Here is a 16,722-nt window from a genome sequence, read left to right as displayed (position 1 = left end):
ATGTTTCTGTTAAGGGTAGTAACTGCCGCTCTGTGCAGGTTACCCCCATGTTTCTGGTAAGGGTAGTAACTGCCGCTCCATGCAGGTTACCCACCATGTTTCTGTTAAGGGCAGTAACTGCCGCTCCAGGTAGGTTACCCCCATGTTTCTGTTAAGGGCAGTAACTGCTGCTCCATGCAGGTTACCCTCATGTTTCTGTTAAGGGCAGTAACTGCCGCTCCAGGTAGGTTACCCCCATGTTTCTGTTAAGGGCAGTAACTGCTGCTCCATGCAGGTTACCCCCATGTTTCTGTTAAGGGCAGTAACTGCCGCTCCATGCAGGTTACTCCCATGTTTCTGTTAAGGGTAGTAACTGCCGCTCCATGCAGGTTACCCCCATGTTTCTGTTAAGGGCAGTAACTGCCCGCTCTGTGCAGGTTACCCCCATGTTTCTGGTAAGGGTAGTAACTGCCGCTCCATGCAGGTTACCCCCATGTTTCTGTTAAGGGCAGTAACTGCCGCTCCAGGTAGGTTACCCCCATGTTTCTGTTAAGGGCAGTAACTGCCGCTCTGTGCAGGTTACCCCCATGTTTCTGGTAAGGGTAGTAACTGCCGCTCCATGCAGGTTACCCACATGTTTCTGTTAAGGGCAGTAACTGCCGCTCCAGGTAGGTTACCCCCATGTTTCTGTTAAGGGCAGTAACTGCTGCTCCATGCAGGTTACCCTCATGTTTCTGTTAAGGGCAGTAACTGCCGCTCCAGGTAGGTTACCCCCATGTTTCTGTTAAGGGTAGTAACTGCTGCTCCATGCAGGTTACCCTCATGTTTCTGTTAAGGGCAGTAACTGCCGCTCCGTGCAGGTTACCCCCATGTTTCTGTTAAGGGTAGTAACTGCCGCTCCATGCAGGTTACCCTCATGTTTCTGTTAAGGGCAGTAACTGCCGCTCCAGGTAGGTTACCCCCATGTTTCTGTTAAGGGTAGTGACTGCCGCTCCATGCAGGTTACCCTCATGTTTCTGTTAAGGGCAGTAACTGCCGCTCCAGGTAGGTTACCCCCATGTTTCTGTTAAGGGCAGTAACTGCTGCTCCATGCAGGTTACCCTCATGTTTCTGTTAAGGGCAGTAACTGCCGCTCCAGGTAGGTTACCCCCATGTTTCTGTTAAGGGCAGTAACTGCTGCTCCATGCAGGTTACCCTCATGTTTCTGTTAAGGGTAGTAACTGCCGCTCCATGCAGGTTACTCCATGCACCCTTTTCTTAATTTTCAACCTCTAGGCTTTAGGGATCCACAGTGTTTATCCCATGTCCCTTTCAAATCCTTCACCATTTTTGTCATGACCACTTCTTCTGGAAGGGCATTCCAGGCATCCACCACCCTCTCCATGAAGAAATATTTCCTGATGTTGGTTCTGCGTTGCCCCCCCCCTGGAGTTTCATTTCATGACCCCTAGTTCTACTGGTTTGTTTCCAATGGAAAAGGTTTGAAGTTCGTGCATCATTAAACCCTTTCAGGTATCTGAAGGTCTGTATCCTATCTCCCCTGCTCCTCCTCTCCTCCAGGGGATACATATTCAGGTCCTTCAGCCTCTCCTCATAAGTCTTCTAATGTTGACCCCTCACCATTTTGCTCGTCCTTATCTTGACCATCTCCATCCTGTCTCTGTCTCTTCGGAGATACAAACTCCAGAACTGAACCCAGTACTCCAGGTGAGGCCTCACCAAGGCCCTGTACAAGGGGATTATCACCTCCTTTCTCTTACTCGATATTCCTCTCTCTATGCAGCCCAGCATTCTTCTGGCTTTAGCTATCGTCTTGTCACATTGCTTCACTTTCTTCAGATGATCAGACACTTTCACTCCAAGGTCCCTCTCCTGCTCCGTGCACATCAGTCTTTCACCACCACCACCCCCCCCCCCCCCCCCCGGGTCTTTCAGCTCCTTCCACTGCTGCGGCTGGAACAGCAGAGGGGGTCGGGGTGGCAGGTACCCGGGCTGGGCTTTGCAGTTCAGTGGCTCGTCTCCAGCTCTCCATTATGAACTGCAAGCTCTAATTACTCTGCAGAGCCCAAGCGACTAAGGTACTGCCACAAGGTCACAGTCATTCATTTAAATTTAAAATATAATCAGCAGCAAGAGCCGTGAGAAATTATTCCTTCAAAGTCTGTCATGACTGATCTATAAACAGGCTGGGACCCGGCAGCAGAGCGCTGTCTCCCTCTCAGACCAGCTAATCAATTCTCTCTGGTGCACTCCTGCCTGTGCCTGGCGCCCCTCGCCGGACCCATCCCTCCACTCCTGACCAGCCATCCGCACTCCAGCAACAAAACAAGAAGGGAAAGCAACGTCCCTCCACCAGACTCCTCTCTCACCCCCCTCTTGTGCCTTACACCTTCCCTCTTCCCCACCCCTTTCTCTCATCTCTTTCCCTCCCTATCTCATATCTCTGACCCCTCCCTCCCCCCTCCTAGCTCCCACACTCCTCCTGTCTCCAAACCTTCCCATCTCACGCTCACATCCCTCTCTCACTGCCCCCCTCCTCACTCCATCTATCCTATCTCCTCCCCCCAGGACCCTTCCTCCAGATGGGCTCTCCTACACCTCTCTCTCTCTCTCTCCTCTCTCTCTCTCTCTCTCTCTCGTCGCCTCTCACACCTCCCCATTACTCCTACTCCCCCACCTCCGACACGTCTCCCGCCCTAACCACCACCTTTCTCTCACATACCTTCCCCGCTCCCTCTCCATATCATTTTCGATACACCTTTTGTACTCCCCATACATAACACCTCTCCCCCATCTCTCTCATAACCCTTCCTTAAAACCCACTTCTCACAAGCTTCCTCACTCCATCTCCAATACCTCTCTCCTTCTCTCTCCCTCAGCCCTCCCTCACTCCCCCATATATCTTCTCTTCTGCTTGCTTCCCCTTCCTCATTTCTCACACTTCTTTTCCTCTTTCTCTCACCGCTGGCAGAGAGAGGAATCGGATGCTGCTGGAGAGCCAACCAAGATTATTTTGGTGGCTTGTAAACCCGAACATTTGCAGACATGACTACCCAATGGAAAGTGTCCCTCTCCATCATGAGGGCATGTTGCACTATACTGTAGCACTATACATGAGTGGGTAGCACTGCCTCCATAAAGCCTACTAGTGTTCATTTTCCAGGGCTCTGTAGTCAGCGCTTAGCCCCATGAATAAATGCAGAATACTGCGCACTGAGGGAAACCCATTTGACAAGAGATCAGCAATTAATGAATCAGGGATTATATCATTATGTGACGGCTTCAGAGTACCTTCCAGTACTGGGCCAGTAAAATAATAGTTTCTGAAGATGGCCAGCTGCTGAAATGCTCCCCAGACCATATGGAGAATGGAAGGTCTGAGAAGCAGGAAGGAAGCTTCCCAGGAACCATCCCAAGCATGTGACATCCCTGCAAATAGTACGGTAGAGTCTCCATCATACTCCGTGTCTAATTAATAGGCTGATCCAGTTCTTATTTGACAACTCTGTAAATACTATGGCACGGTTCCATCTTATTATTGATGCACTGAACAGGTTGATCCAGTCCTGATTTTACCCTGTTGCGTGCATGGAGTTTTAGTTCTGAATGTATCATTGATTCGTCATAAACAAACCGAAACACAACACCTTGCATGCAATGGGACAAAACCAGAACCGGATCATCCCATTTGCTGAACCTAGGATGAGTGGCAACCATACACTGAGGCAGTGAAAGGACATCAGGGAGGAGCAGTAATGCACAGAAAGCTGTATTGCGTACTGAGATACAAAATGAGGATTAATGAGTGCAGATAACTATGGCAGTGCTTAAAACAGAGGGGGATCACAGATAGGGAGAGTGCAATACAGCTGTGAGAGAGGGGATCACTGGAAAGGGGGGTATAACAGAGCAGTGAAAGAGGGGATCACTGTAAAGGGGGGTATAACAGAGCAGTGAGAAAGGGGATCACTGTAAAGGGGGGTATAACAGAGCAGTGAGAGAGGGGATCACTGGAAAGGGGAGTATAACAGAGCAGTGAAAGAGGGGATCACTGGAAAGGGGAGTATAACAGAGCAGTGAAAGAGGGGATCACTGGAAAGGGGAGTATAACAGCAGTGAGAAAGGGGATCACTGTAAAGGGGGGTTATAACAGAGCAGTGAGAGAGGGGATCACTGGAAAGGGGAGTATAACAGAGCAGTGAAAGAGGGGATCACTGGAAAGGGGAGTATAACAGAGCAGTGGGAAAGGAGATCACTGAAAGGGGAGTATAACAGAGCAGTGAGAAAGGGATCACTGTAAAGGGGGGTATAACAGAGCAGTGAGAGAGGGGATCACTGGAAAGGGGAGTATAACAGAGCAGTGAAAGAGGGGATCACTGGAAAGGGGAGTATAACAGAGCATTGAGAGAGGGGATCACTGGAAAGGGGGTGTTTCAGCAGTGAGAGAGGGGATCACTGGAAAGGGGAGTATAAAAGAGCAGTAAGAGAGGGGATCACTGGAAGGGAGTGTAACAGCAATGAGAGAGGGGATCACTGGAAAGGGGAGTATAACAGAGCAGTGAGAGAGAGGATCACTGGAAAGGGGAGTATAACAGAGCAGTGAAAGAGGGGATCACTGGAAAGGGGAGTATAACAGAGCAGTGAAAGAGGGGATCACTGGAAAGGGGAGTATAACAGAGCATTGAGAGAGGGGATGACTGGAAAGGGGGTGCAACAGCATTGAGAGAGGGAATCACTGGAAAGGAGGGTGTAACAGCGTTGAGAGAGGAGATCACTGGAAAGGGGAATATAACAGAGCGGTGCGAGAGGGGATCACTGAAAAGGGGAGTATAACAGAGAAGTGAGAGAGAGGATCACTGGAAAGGGGAGTATAACAGAGCAGTGAGAGAGGGGATCACTGGAAAGGGGAGTATAACACAGCAGTGAGAAAGGGGATCACTGGAAAGGAGGGTGTAACAGCAGTGAGAGAGGAGATCACTGGAAAGGAGGGTGTAACAGCAGTGAGAGAGGGGATCACTGGAAAGGAGGGTGTAACAGCAGTGAGAGAGGAGATCACTGGAAAGAGGAGTATAACAGAGCAGTGAGAGAGGGGATCACTGGAAAGGGGGCATCAGCAGTGAAAGTGGGGATCTGTGGGTAGGAGCAGTAACAGAATTGAGAAGGGGATCTCTGGACAGGAGTAGTAGCAGCAGCAGCAGTGAAGGGGGATCTCTGGTTGGGGTAGCAGCAGTGAGAGGGGATCTCTGGGTAGGGAGAGCAGCAGCAGAGAGAGGGTGATCTCTGGGTAGGGGGAGTAGCAGCAGTGAGAGGGTATCTATGGGTAGGGGGAGTAGCAGCAGTGAGACAGGATTGTGGGTAGGGGTAGCAGCAGTGAGAGGTGATCTCTGGGTAAGGGGAGTAGCAGTGAGAGAGGGCATCTGTGGGTAGAGATAGCAGCAGTAAGAGGGGATCTCTGGATAGGGAATAGCAGAAATGAGAGGGGATCTCTGGGTAGGCACAGTAGCAGCAGTGAGAGAGTCTGGGTAGAGAGTAGCAGTGAGAGGAGATCTCTGGGTAGGGGGAGTAGCAGCAGTGAGAGGAGATCTCTGGGTAGGGGGTAGTAGGTAGGGGGAGTAGCAGCAGTGAAGGGGGATTTCGGGGTAGAGGAGTACCAGCAATGAGAGGGGAACTCTGGGTAGGGGGAGTAGCAGCAGTGAGAAGATCTCTGGGTAGGCGGAGTAGCAGCAGTGAGAGGGGAGATCTCTGGGTAGGGGGAGTAGCAGCAATGAGATGGAATCTCTGGGTAGGAGGAGTAGAGTAGCAGCAGTGAGAGGGGATCTTGGGTAGGGGGAGTAGCAGCGGTGAGAGAGAAGATCTCTGGATAGGGAATAGCAGAAATGAGAGGGGATCTCTGGGTAGGCAGAGTAGCAGCAGTGAGAGAGGAGATCTCTGGGTAGGCGGAGTAGCAGCAGTGAGAGGAGATCTCTGGGTAGGGGGAGTAGCAGCAGTGAGAGGGGAGATCTCTGGGTAGGGGGAGTAGCAGCAATGAGAGGGAATCTCTGGGTAGGAGGAGTAGCAGCAGTGAGAGGGGATCTCTGGGTAGGGGGAGTAGCAGCAGTGACAGGGGAGATGTCTGAGTAGGGGGAGTAGCAGCACTGAGAGAGAAGGTCTCTGGGTAGGAGGAGTAGCAGCAGTGAGAGAGAAGGTCTCTGGGTAGGGGGAGCAGCAGCAGTGAGAGATAATCTCTGGGTAGGGGAAGTAGCAGCAATGAGAGGGGATCTCTGGGTAGGAGGAGTAGCAGCAGTGAGAGGGGAGATCTCTGGGTAGGGGGAGTAGCAGCAGTGAAGGGGGATCTCTGGGTAGAGCAGTACCAGCAATGAGAGGGGATCTCTGGGTAGGGGGAGTAGCAGCAGTGAGAAGATCTCTGGGTAGGGGGAGTAACAGCAGTGAGAGAGAAGGTCTCTGGGTAGGGAGGTAGCAGCAGTGAGAGAGAAGGTCTCTGGGTAGGGGGAGCAGCAGCAGTGAGAGATGATCTCTGGGTAGGGGGAGTAGCAGCAGTGACAGAGAAGGTCTCTGGGTAGGGGGAGTAGCAGCAGTGAGAGAGAAGATCTCTGGGTAGGGGAGTAGCAGCAGTGAGAGGGGATCTCTGGGTAGGGGGAGTAGCAGCAGTGAGAGGGGAAATCTCTGAGTAGGGGGAGTAGCAGCGGTGAGAGAGAAGATCTCTGGGTAGGGGAGTAGCAGCAGTGAGAGGGGATCTCTGGGTAGGGGAGTAGTAGCAGCAGTGAGAGGGATCTTGGGTAGGGGGAGTAGCAGCAGTGAGAGGGGATCTCTGGGTAGAGGGAGTAGCAGCAGTGAGAGAGGATCTCTGGGTGGGGGGAGTAGCAGCAGTGAGAGAGAAGGTCTCTGGGTAGGGGGAGTAGCAGTATAGTGAGAGAGATCTCTGGGTAGGGGAGTAGCAGCAGTGAGGGGATTTCTGGGTAGGGGAGTAGTAGCAGCAGTGAGAGGGGATCTCTGGTTAGGGGGCAAGAGCAGTGAGAGGGGATCTCTGGTTGGGGGTAACAGCAATGAGAGGAGATCTCTGGTTGGGGTAAGCAGTGAGAGGGGAAGTCTGGTTAGGGGTAACAGCAGTGAGAGGGGATCTCTGGGTAGGGGGAGTAGCAGCAGTGAGAGAGAAGGTCTCGGGTAGGGGGAGTAGCAGCAGTGAGAGAGGGGATATTTGTGTAGGGGGAGTAGCAGCAGTGAGAGGGGAGATCTCTGGGTTAGGGGGCAAGAGCAGTGAGAGGGGATCTCTAGTTGTAACAGCAATGAGAGGGGATCTCTGGTTGGGGGGGTAACAGCAGTGAGAGGGATCTCTGGTTAGGGGGTAACAGCAGTGAGGGGGATCTCTGGGTAGGGGGAGTAGCAGCAGTGAGAGAGAAAGTCTCTGGGTAGGGGGAGTCAGCAGTGAGAGAGGAGATCTCTGGGTAGGGGGAGTAGCAGCAGTGAGAGGGGATCTCTGGTTGGGGGTAACAGCAGTGAGAGGGGATCTGTGGGTAGGGGGTAACAGCAGTGAGAATGGGGATCTGTGGGTAGGGTACAGCGTTATCTTAGTGGGATGTAGATAATTAGCCTCAGTCTCCATTTACTGCACAGGCTGTGGTGAATGATCCTCCTTCAGTTCTCTGTAAGCTAGTTTACCTATTAATGATTGTTCATTGTTCTCTGTAAAGCCCGTTAGCTGCTTTTGTTTACTGTGAACCGATGAGATGTTCCCAACGTTCGTCGGTATATAAAAGATTAAAATAAATAAATAAATAAATAAATAAGTTTGGGAGACCCCTTGAATGAATCTGAGCACAGTGAGAACAGAGAGTTCTGGAGATTCCCATGGACCGGACTGGACTTCTTTTTATCCGCCAATGTCCACTGGACTCCTGTCATCCTGTCTTTTGGACAGGAAAGGTGGACCACAATCCCCAGGATGCTTTGAGACTGAAGTCATAAAGGCTGGACTGAATGACTCCTCGCCACCCCCTCTTCCCTCAGCACTTTATGATGACTCTGTCAGTGCAGCCAGGGCCTGATCTGCAGAAGAGGACCAGAAGGTACTGGGATGAGACTGGGAGAACCCTGGCAGCCTGGAGCTGGACTGGAGAGCAGGATAGAATTAGAAAGCAGGGCATATTAATTCAGCCTAATCCTGAGCCCAGCAGTACAGCAGACCCCGCAATGCTTTGAAAGGACTTTGGATAGGTAGCAGTGGGCGAGGCCAGTGGATCCTGGGAGTGCGCTCTGCATTGCATGCTGGGATATGTATGCCCTCTGGCCTGCGTCTGTGTATAGGAAGAGGAGCAATGGCTCTGATGAGCATTTAAAAGCTCTACCACTAATCTCTCTTAGGAGGAGGAGGAGAACGCCGTTCTCTCTGTCACTGAGCTTGGCATCTGACCCTGCTTATTCCGCTTTCTCTCTCTCCCCCCTAAGTCAATAAATATAGGTTGTTTTCAAAATGCTAACACTGTGCGGGCCAAGGTCACCATCCCCTGTGTAATGAGGACATGCAAGGGGCATAGCCGCCAACCTACTGGGTCTCTCTGAGCAGTAAGAGGAGGAATGCAGCCAGTCCCATGGCTCTGTTACCTCTGTCTGTGTGTCAGAGAGGTGAGAGGGGTGGACAGTGATGGGGATCAGTGGGGGGCTCCTTGTTTCTCCAGTGCTGGTCTGCTCTTTCAGGATATCAAGCATTTACTGCTCCTTGGACGTGGGGGATGTCCTGCTTTCTTTCTGCACGAGTGTATTCTCTTTCAGGGGAGGGCCTCGCTTCTCACCACTTTCTGCAGCTTTCTGTGGCAGGTGGCAGGTGGCTGAAACGATCCCTCCTGGCAAGCAGGATGAAACCACGGCTGCAGCAGCGATGGTGCGAGGACAACCAGAGGGACCGATCACCAGTGGGAACCTGGAAATCGCCCTGCAGGGTCCCCGACTCTTCCAGGAGCTCCCCTGAACCCCTCCCCCCCCCCCCTCCAGTCCTGCTGATGTTCAGGGAGGCAGAAACACAGCCTGAGCTTTGTAAGCCTTCTCCCTGCACAGTGTCCGAGAAGCTGCCCTGGCCGGGACGTCGCACTGTGTCGGGGGAACTTCCCATCTCAAGGTCACTGGTGCAACCGATCAGGAGGGACTTTCCTCCCGGGAAACATCAAATCTGACCCCCCCCAACCCCCAACTCAGCAAAGCCAAAGACTCACCTGGAATGTGATTGACCTCTGAGGTAGCGCAATCCGAAAGGGAGAGAAACAGAGAAGAGAGAGCGGTCTGGTTAGAAACACACATGGCACAGTCGCTTTGCATGGAGTCCAGCCCACATGCAAACATGTAACAGCAGTGCACACATGCAAACGGAGGAAGCCTCCGCTCTGCATGGATACAATCACACGCCCGGGGGACGTGGCCCTGGACCACGAGCACTTGGAAACCAGGGCCACGCTACAAGAGGGCCAGGGCCGCAGGGTGACCTGGATTGCAGCCCCCCTTGTAGGCTCTCAGCATGCTCCGGAGGGGCTTTTCAAGAAGAGACTTTCTGCTATCCCAGCGGCCATCGTTCATTGCAGACATTGCTGTGCAGGGCGCTGAGCCTCCAGACAGGGATGGATGGCTCCTGGGGGGGGGGGGGGGGCTCCCTCTAGCAGCAAGACGCCCCTTTGCTTTATTTTATTATTGCTCTTGTTAGATAAGAGGGGTCTCCCCTGAGCCCCACAAATAAAAACCAGAGGACTGGCACCCCCCCCGCTGCAGTGCGAGCTGTTGAGTGTTTGCCTCAGAGAAACGAGCAGACGTCCTGAGGGGATGACGGCCGGTCCCCACCGTCCAGCAGATGCCAGGGGGGCTGTGCCAGGCGAGGAAGCCCTCGCTCACTGCTCCGCAGGCAGCGGGGAGCTGAGAAGGAACGGCAATTCATTTGCATTACAGATAGATGCTGGGAGTTAAAGCGGGCCAGAGAGGCCATAATGCACTTAGCTGACACCTCCACATCCTTTTTCTCCTCCTAAGCTCTCCTGACATGACTGGGAGCACAACGCTATTGATTTCACTGGCTGGCACTTTTCTCTTTGACGCCGACCTAGCAAAATGAATGCATTTCCTGGCCCTTCATTCACACTTCCCTTGCATGGGGAAACCTCCTGGAACTGTCTGGGCCAGGCGCAAGCTGTAGGCAAGTAAACATCTGCCAGGTGCATTGAAATGGCCCAAGGAGACCCACTCTCTGTTTCCATACATAAAGGTGCGGAGCGAGCCCGTGAGCCCCTCACATCCTGCTCTCAGACCATTAGACTTGTGCCGGTCCAAACACCTAAACGTGTTTCTCAAGCTGGTTCCGGAGGTTCCCCTGAGCCAGTCCGGTTTTCAGGATGCCCACAATGAATACGCACGAGAGAGATTTGGATGCAACAGAGGCAGTGCATGCAAATCTGTTCATTGTGGCTATCCTGAAAATCTGACTGGCTAACGGGTTTTCCAGGGATTTGGGGGGTTTTCCAAATTAATTTATGGGGTTTCTTACTGCAGGACTTGGCATTCCAAGTATCTATGAGAATATGCTGAGGAGACTACATGGACCATTCTCTGCTGTCGTTTACCGTGTAATTCGCTTGTGGACTTTGTCCCTCTGTTGAAATGCACTCCAGTGGTGGCCACAAGGTGGCAGCATCTAACTCTTACAACAATAAGATACTGCCACCTTGTGACTAATGAAACCGCAGTCTTTCCTGTCTCCTGGACAGATAGGAGAGCAGGGCTTCCAGAGCCTGTCCTGGCAACCTCCACCAGCAACCCGTTAGGCTTTTCAAGATATCCACCATGAATATGCACGAGACAGATTTGCACATACTGAGTCTCAAACGTAACCACATTTCTCTCGTGCATGTTCACAGCGGATGTCCTGAATCCTGACAGCTATGGGCTGATCAGGTCAGGCTTATCATAGTCAATTTGTCCCGAGTATGTTGGCTGGCAATACTGGACATATATTTTCAGCAGGATGTCTGTGATGTCAGCAATTGTTCATTTCATAGTCTCAAGGCGATGAGTCTAGACAGACGGAAACAAGAACTGGCTCAGTGGACCGTGTGTGCTGGGAGCAGCTGAGCTGCACTGGGGCCACGAGTATCATTTCAGGAGCGAGGAGCCCATGTCAGCCAGTAGTGAGAGCAGCAGAGCCAGAGGCACTGGAGTGGTGGGCTCCATGGGTTACAGGGGCCACGATCATACTGAGAAGGCTGACAAGGTAGAAGGGTGCAAACATAGCGTGGACAGACAACCCCAGGCAGCAGGAGTAATGGATAAGGAAGAAAGGTGAGAGGGGGAGGAGGGAGAGGGAGGAGAGGGGAGGGGAGGGGCGCGTCAGTAGAAGCGCTCATTTGACCACCGATATTTTAGGAGTTTCAGCAACTTTCTTTCTAATGCTGAAGAGTCCTGGGGAAGCAGGACTCACCGAAGGCAACGAGCAAAGGTCTCGGGGAGCCAGCTCAGCACAACTGGCTCGTGGGAGGGAGGGGGCATTGTACAGGAGGTTAGCAATGCCCCTGAATTCATTCACGGCGTGCCACAACTTTCCCAGAGCCTACTGCCAGCTAATCTTTATTTAATTAACTCTCAGTAATGACAATGGATTAAACGGCAATAAGCATTTAGCTATTTTTTAGGAGGTGGCTGTTGTAAGTTAATTGAATAGCTGGATGAGGCTGGGTCTATGACTTAGCAATCTACTGCTATTTAATTAACCACCTAAACTTCTCGGGGGCCCACCCTGTGCTTCCAGAGTTGCTAGGACCAGTTTTTACAATTCCAAAAACGGTTTAGGGGTTTGAATGCCCTCCTGTTTCGTTCACTCAGGGGGTTGGCTCCCCTACTACTCATTACAATCTGAACCCGTGGGGCAAAATGGTGACCTAACAGGGAAACCCCATTATCTCAGATGCCATAAGCTGCCAAACATCTGGAATGCCTGAGGGCCAGCATCAGGGGCACGTCATTGCCTCCCTGCTGCCACTGAACTGGCCACGGCTGGCACCTTGTGTAGCTTCACAGCCACAGCTCTTTCCTGCCATGCTCCAAGGCAGAAGGCGCCTGAATGAAAGAGAAGAGAAGACTCGGCTGCTGCGTTGCTCGGAGGAACGACGGCTTGAAGAAGGGAGAGCAGGGAAGTCACGTGGGGCAATAAACACGCAGGAAATACTGAGGAAGGGGAGAGGCAAGCAAGGGCAATAACGACATACAGAACATGATGGGGGAGAAAGGGACACGAGGAAAACCCAGGAATATTAAGCAGATAAGTGGCACCTACCCAGCACCTATACGAATGGATCCCTCTTCCCCATAACCCACAGAGGCAGTGACACGTGCCTAGCACCTACAGAAACAGCTCCCTTGTCCCATATCCCCAGGTTCAATGATGCCCAGCTCCCTCCCCCTACACCTACAGGTGCAATGACACATACTGGGCACCTAGAGAAACAGCTCCCTCACCCCAAATCCCCCATGTGCATTGACATGTACCAAGCACCCATAGAAACAGCTCCCTCACCCCACATTCCACAGTTGAAATAACACCTTCCTGGCACTTTGTTGGGAAGGTGGACCCTTGTGCTGAGGTGTACATGGCACTATCAGACGAGCAAGCCTGTAAGGTCCACACTGATATCTGGCAAACGTACCCCAAGTGGGACTGACAGGAGCTTCCCTTCTACCAACCATTTTCCTCGTAGGTTGAGCCCTTGGGTTCTGATGGCTGGAAGGTCATAGGAGGCTCCCAGGAGCAGTAGCAAGGGCATGAGACCAAGTCCAAGCGAGGGGTGGGGCAGGCAGAAGACAAAGCAGAGGGTCGAGTCCCAGAGGCAATCAGAAGAGTTAGAGAGCAGGCCGAGGTAAATACCAGGAAGTCACGTCAGGGAGACACAGAAAGACAAGGACAAGTACAGGCACCAACCAGAACACAGAAGACACCTAACCGGCCCCTATAGGAAGAGCTTCCTTTCCCCATAATCTCTAGATGTTGTGACACCTACCTGGCCCCTATAGGAAGAGTTTCCTCTCCCCATAACCCAGCTATAGTGACACCTACTTGGCTCCTATAGGATGAGCTTCCTTTCCCCATAATCCCCAGATGTAGTGACACCTACCAGGCACCTATAGGAAGAGCTTCCTCTCCCTATACCCCAGATGTACTGACACCTATTGTGGCCCCTATAGGAAGAGCTTCCTCTCCCCATACCCCAGATGTAGTGACACCTACTAGGCCCCTATAGGAAGAGCTTCCTCTCCCTATACCCCAGATGTAGTGACACCTACTTGGCCTCTATAGGAATAGCTTCCTGTCTCCATACCCCAGATGTAGTGACACCTACCTGGCCCCATAATCCCCAGATGTAGTGACAAATACTCTGGCCCCTATAGGAAGAGCTTCCTCTCCCCATACTCCAGATGTACTAACACCTACTCTGGCCCATAAAGGAAGAGCTTCCTCTCCCGATATAGTGATACCCTGGCAACTATAGGAAGAGCTTCCTCGCCCCATACCACAAATTTAGTGACACCTACTCTGACCCCTATAGGAAGAGCTTCCTCGCCCCATACCACAAATTTAATGACACCTACTCTGGACCCGTATAGGAAGAGCTTCCTCTCCCCATACCCCAGACTTAGTGACACCTACCTGGCCCTATAGGAAGAGCTTCCTCTCCCCATACCACAAATTTAGTGACACCTACTCTGGCCCCTATAGGAAGAGCTTCCTCTCCTGATACCCGATATAGTGATACCTACCTGGCAACTATAGGAAGAACTTCCTCTCCCCATACCACAAATTTAGTGACACCTACTCTGGCCCCTAAAGGAAGAGCTTCCTCTCCCCATACCCCAGACTTGGTGACACCTACCTGGCCCTATAGGAAGAGCTTCCTCTCCCCATACCCCAGATGTAGTGACACCTAACTGGCCCATATAGGAAGAGCTTCCTCTCCCCATAATCCCCAGATGTAGTGACACTTACTCTGGCCCCTATAGGAAGAGCTTCCTCTCCCCATAGCCCAGACTTATGGACACCTACCTGGCCCCTATAGGAAGAGCTTCCTCTCCCCATACCACAAATTTAGTGACACCTACTCTGGCCCCTATAGGAAGAGCTTCCTCTCCTGATACAGTGATACCTACCTGGCAACTATAGGAAGAGCTTCCTCTCCCCATACCACAAATTTAGTGACATCTACTGTGGCCCCTATAGGAAGAACTTCCTCGCCCCATACCCCAGATGTAGTGACACCTAACGCCCCTATAGGAAGAGCTTCCTCTCCCCATACCCCAGATGTAGTGACACCTAACTGGCCCCATATAGGAAGAGCTTCCTCTCCCCAATAACTCAGGTGTAGTGACCCCTACCTGGCCCTTATAGGAAGAATTTCCTCTCCCCATAATGCCCAGATGTAGTGATGCCTACACGGCCCCTATAGGAAGAACTTTCTCTCCCCATAATCCCCAGATTGTAGTGACACTTACAGAAACCCTATAGGAAGAGCATCCTCTCTCCATACCCCAAATGTAGTGACACTATCCAGCCCTTATAGGAAGAGCTTCCTCTCCCCATACCCCAGATATAGTGACACCTATCCAGCCCCTATAGGAAGAGCTTCCTCTCCCCATACCCCAGATGTAGTGGACACCTATCCAGCCCCTATAGGAAGAGCTTCCTCTCCCCATACCCCTAGATGTAGTGACACCTACCCTACCCAGCCCCTATAGAAAGAGCTTCCTCTCCCCATACCCCAGATATAGTGACACCTAGCTGGCCCCCATAGGATGAGCTTCCTCTCCCCATACCCTAAATGTAGTGACACCTATCCAGCCCCTATAGGAAGAGCTTCCTCTCCCCATACCCCAGATATAGTGACACCTATCAGCCCCTATAGGAAGAGGTTTCCTCTCCCCATACCCCTATATGTAGTGACACCTACACTTACCCAGCCCCTATAGAAAGAGCTTCCTCTCCCCACAATCCCAGATGAATCCCTGCATCTGTGCGCACAGGCAGTTCTTGTTCTTCCCCTCCTCCCACTTGTCTCAGGTCACCCAACAGCTGTAGTAATAACTATAAACATAATTACTGTTATTGATTCCACCCCGCTCCGTCTCTCCACTGAGATCAGCTGTCATGGCAGACCTCATTCCCTATAAACCAAATTATTGTTCTCATACTTCACAGCAAGCCTTCAGCCTGTCTTCATATCTCATGAGAGCTAATCCGCCCCAGCCCTGGGCTTTGATAAGTATCAGTCCATGGCCCATAGACCTGCCACCTGTGCTTCACGTCATGTAACCCTGAAGACCTAGCTCCAGCGGGGGAAGATAATGCAGCCGGAAGACCCTTAAGCATTGTGAGTCTGTCCTGCATCCCCAGCTCTGTCCTCCAACATCCCAAACAGGCAGCTGGCCCCATCACTCAAGCAATTCCACAACATCTAATCAAGATTGAGGATGAAATCAGCTTCCTGGCCACATTAATTAAACACTGGATTAAAGAGTCACTGATGAGGTAGAATTTGACATGGAAGAACTCAGGACCTGGAAGCAGCTGCCTGCTTGTAAACACAGAATATCGTGGCAAGATAAAGACTACAGGACCATCACGTTTGCCCCTGGTTCCTTCCTGCTGCAATACCGCAGATCCTAGTTGGTCAACGGCTTTATCTCCTCCACCAAGGGTCCTCTGAGCTTATCCCAAGCTTTCTTGAACTCACACTGTTTTGTCTCCACCACCTGCCCCGGCGAGCTGCTCCAAGGATGCTATCTGTGAAGTCCTCATATCATGGGCCTTTTCTTCTAGAACCCTCCTTTCCAGTGAAAGATGGTTCCTTCTGCATCATTCTTCTGCATCATTCAGGTATTTGAATGCCTCTGTCACATATTCCTCTGGGGTAAACATTTTTAGGCCTCCTCCTCTGTGCTTTCTCTACTTTGACGGCATCCATTCAGTTGTACGGCTTCCAGACCTGGGCACAATGGTCCAGATGCATTCTCACTAGATAAACCTTAGAGAGGCACTAGCATCATCTTTTCTTCTGCTAGCTATACCTCTCCCTAGGCACCCCAGCATCTCTTTGCTTTTGACCGCTGCTTTGATGCCCTTGCCAACCTTGAGATCACCAGATATGATCAATCCAGGATCTCTCTCCTGTTTTTGAGAGGCTGATATTTAAAATATCCAAACAGCAGTCAGTTTTCTTTCATTCTTTGGGGGGGTGGGGGTAGCATTTTCCCCCTGCTCCTTTTAGGAGCTTGGAATACCCGCAGACCTGGGAACTGAAAACGGATCATCTTCAAGGCAGTGTATAGCACTGCCCCTGCACCGTCTATGCAGGGATCTGAAATAGTATGGGAACGATAAGGCCTATTCAGAGAGGACCAGAGTTAAAAGTGGTCAGGTTGATAGGTTTGGTAAACCTGGTAACAAATGAAATGGCTTAAACTCAAATCATCACAAAAAAAAGCATCAAACCAAAAAATATTATAAGACTAAACCCTCAAAGACATAAATCAAAATACTATTTTCACAAATTTTAATATGATTGCATACAAAATTTGCCATATATTCAAACATATATTACGTACAACCCAATAAAAACAAAGGGGGTCCATATCCACTTGCTATGGCGGCTTGCTAATTAGCCAGTTATACATAAAGCAATACAAATACTTTCTTATAATTATTAGGAGGGTGGCTGAAAAGTTTGGGATTCT

At 51.3% G+C, this 16,722-nt stretch overlaps 1 protein-coding gene across 16 annotated transcripts in view; it reads right to left on the bottom strand.

Moving 5' to 3' along the window:
• Positions 1-16,722, bottom strand: part of NRXN3 (neurexin 3) — a 2,187,333-nt gene that overhangs the window by 2,157,818 nt on the left and 12,793 nt on the right. For 11 of the 16 annotated variants that reach the window (XM_029597682.1, XM_029597679.1, XM_029597681.1 and 8 more), the window contains exon 2: positions 9,183-9,200. The exons of the other annotated variants lie outside the window; for them this stretch is intronic. In XM_029597682.1, the coding sequence (XP_029453542.1) occupies positions 9,183-9,200 (18 nt within the window). The remainder of the gene's footprint in view (positions 1-9,182; positions 9,201-16,722) is intronic. 16 annotated transcript variants of the gene reach the window in all.

This window comes from Rhinatrema bivittatum, chromosome 4 (assembly GCF_901001135.1).
Source record: "Rhinatrema bivittatum chromosome 4, aRhiBiv1.1, whole genome shotgun sequence".
Taxonomy (NCBI): Eukaryota; Metazoa; Chordata; class Amphibia; order Gymnophiona; family Rhinatrematidae; genus Rhinatrema; species Rhinatrema bivittatum.
The sequence above is the reverse complement of the archived record's forward strand: the minus strand, read 5'-3'. Positions and strand labels throughout refer to the sequence as shown.